Below are 2,500 nucleotides of genomic sequence, written 5' to 3'. Positions count from 1 at the left end.
GCATCCAAACAAAGAGAGAGAGAGATGTAGAGCAGAATGCATTGGAATGTATGAACACATGAACTTAGATGAATATTGAAAAAGGATTTTTTTATTCTCATTTTTTTTTCATTTCTTTTATATTTTAAAAACAAAAATCCGATTTTCTTTGTTGTGTTTGTCATACCCCTTCTTTTCTCTATCCGACATTTCAACCTTTTATTTATGTTGAATATTTCTCAATTGTGACTGTCTACATTTTCCTTCCAAAAACAACCTAAGACTCTTCTAAACACTCTCACACAGCACATAAAATCATTTGTTATGAAGAAATCAATCTTTTTCTTCTGTTTTCTTGTTTTTTTTTCTTTCTTGATGACCCACGAACACACATGCAAAGCGACCACCAGCAACATTACCCCCTTCCTTCCATGTTCTTTCGTTCTCTCTCTTCTTCTTCTTCTTCTTGACTCTCTTTCTTCTTCTTCACTCTCTCTCTCTTTTTCTTCGTCACTCTCTTTCTTTATCTTCTTCTTCACTCTCTCTCTCTCTTCGTCACTTTCTCTTCTTCTTCTTCTTCACTCTCTCTTCTTCTTCACTCTCTAGTTCTTCTTCACTCTCTCTTCTTCTTCTTCACTCCCTCTCTCTTCTTCTTCTTCACTCTCTCTCTTCTTCTTCTTCACTCTCTTTCTTCTTCTCCTTCACTCTCTCTCTTCTCCTTTCACTGCGCTGCAACATTTGACTAAAGTCCCCCTTCTTCTTTCTTCTGTCTCTCCGTCGACGCTTTGCAGGAAGGCAGAAGAGGCAGGTTGCCGTCACCTCCGCCATCGAGGGAATTCTCAGTACCCATTACGGGGGCGAACCGGCGACTCCACACCTCCAGGCTCTTCTCACGCGTAACTCCCTTGCTCGACCTGCAAGACAGTCGCCGAGTTCCCCCTCATCCCCTTCGTTCTCTGCTTCTTCTTCTCCTTCTTCTCCTCCTCCTTCGTCTGATAGACCTCCGGCTCCCGTTCGTTCCAATTTCCAGTCTCCTCCCCGGTCTTCTTTTTCTGCGCCCTTGTCGTCCTCGTCCTCGCCCTCATCCTTTCGGCCGGTGAACAGACCTCCTTCCTCGAGGCCCGATCGCCAACAGGCTCCTAGACCCCAGCAAGCATCCTTCCGTCCTTCCCCCCCAGCACGTTCTCAGTTCTCCCCACCACGCAGAGAATCCTTTGCTCCTCCACGCCCCTTCCCCACCTTCCAAGAGGCTTCTTCACGCACCACCCCCGAGAACCCTTTCCCCTCATCAACCTTCGCAGGACAGCAGTTCGAAACCCTGTTTACGGGCTTCGACAGCTTTGAGTCGGCCCGACTTCCCCGGCAGAAGCGCGACGTGACCGCGCGGCAGGACGTGTCTTCTCAACTCTCCGGGATCTTGACTTCTCCTTGGGAAGGTTCGGTCCCGAGCTCAATCAGTAGCCTCCTTAACCGTAACAACAGATTCCCCCGAAACCCAAACGTAGACTCTAAACCTCCTAGTAGCAGTAGCCCAGTAGTTGAACAGCCCAACAGACAAGCACAGTCGAGCCCAGCGTCCTTCTCGCTTCCATTCAGAATACCCAATTTTTTCGAAGTGTTGGGCATGAAAAGGAGAAGTTTGGACGTGGCTCAAGAGAGACAGGGCATCGCTGACACGTTAGAAGGCTTCCTAACCAGTCCTTACCAAGGTTCGATTCCCACGTCAATAGACAGCTTATTTAGAAGCAATAAGAACCGCTTTGTACGCAAAACCCAACCCCAGCCTGTAGCACATCCACACCCCTCTCCCGTAGCCTCTGACGATCCCTCCCAGGCAGCTGTCCGCCTCTTCCCCAACAATGCCAACACCGGGTTCCACGTAAATGTCCCATCAGGACACTTTCGGTTTCAGCATCACAGCCGCAGAAAGAGAGACCTTGAGGACGCGAGCGAAGACCTGCAGCAGTCAGCCGCAGGGCGTCGCTTTAGACTTCGTCCAAGGCCAGGTCCCCCTCGACGTAGCCCGCACAATAGAGGAAGGGCGTCTCGTCAGTCAAAGAGGCTACACCATTTCAAAAAGCCTGAAGCCGAAAGGCCTAATTTCAATGAATTTGATGATGAAATCATTTACGATTCTAGTGACGAACTGCTCGATTTCTCTGAATTCGAGGGCTTTCCTTCGGCCAATTTTTTAGACAATTTTAATGCCCCTTTCCCTAGCGAAGATTTCGAGAGCGAGGAGCTTCCATTCGAAGCTTCTGGCGTCCGAGAGCAGGTCAGACCAGCTCTAAAAAAACCCTCGAATCGTCCCACTCGCTTAAGCCGCCCCCTTCCGAGACGACCCCCTCCCCGACGACCCTCCTCTTCAGGACGACAACGCTCCCCTGTAGGACGACCCTCTCCTCCTAGAACCCTCTCCCCGGGCTTACGGCCTGGACCCTCTCCCCCCGCCCACATCCTCCCCCCCTCCAACTCGGTCCGCGCCCCCAGACACATCCTCCTCCGGAACCGCCTCATGCCC

The 2,500-nt window shown here is 50.4% G+C and overlaps 1 protein-coding gene across 3 annotated transcripts in view; it reads left to right on the top strand.

Annotated features, from left to right (window-relative positions):
• LOC113804957 (uncharacterized) overlaps positions 1-2,500 on the top strand; it is a 53,475-nt gene that overhangs the window by 42,606 nt on the left and 8,369 nt on the right. For 2 of the 3 annotated variants that reach the window (XM_070138321.1, XM_070138320.1), the window contains exon 4: positions 771-2,500. This exon is cut by the window's right edge and continues 88 nt beyond it. In XM_070138321.1, the coding sequence (XP_069994422.1) occupies positions 771-2,500 (1,730 nt within the window). The remainder of the gene's footprint in view (positions 1-770) is intronic. The other variant, XM_070138322.1, reaches the window with a different exon arrangement.

The sequence above is a fragment of the Penaeus vannamei genome, chromosome 24, assembly GCF_042767895.1.
Source record: "Penaeus vannamei isolate JL-2024 chromosome 24, ASM4276789v1, whole genome shotgun sequence".
Taxonomy (NCBI): domain Eukaryota; kingdom Metazoa; phylum Arthropoda; class Malacostraca; order Decapoda; family Penaeidae; genus Penaeus; species Penaeus vannamei.
This window is presented reverse-complemented; position numbering and strand designations above follow the sequence as displayed.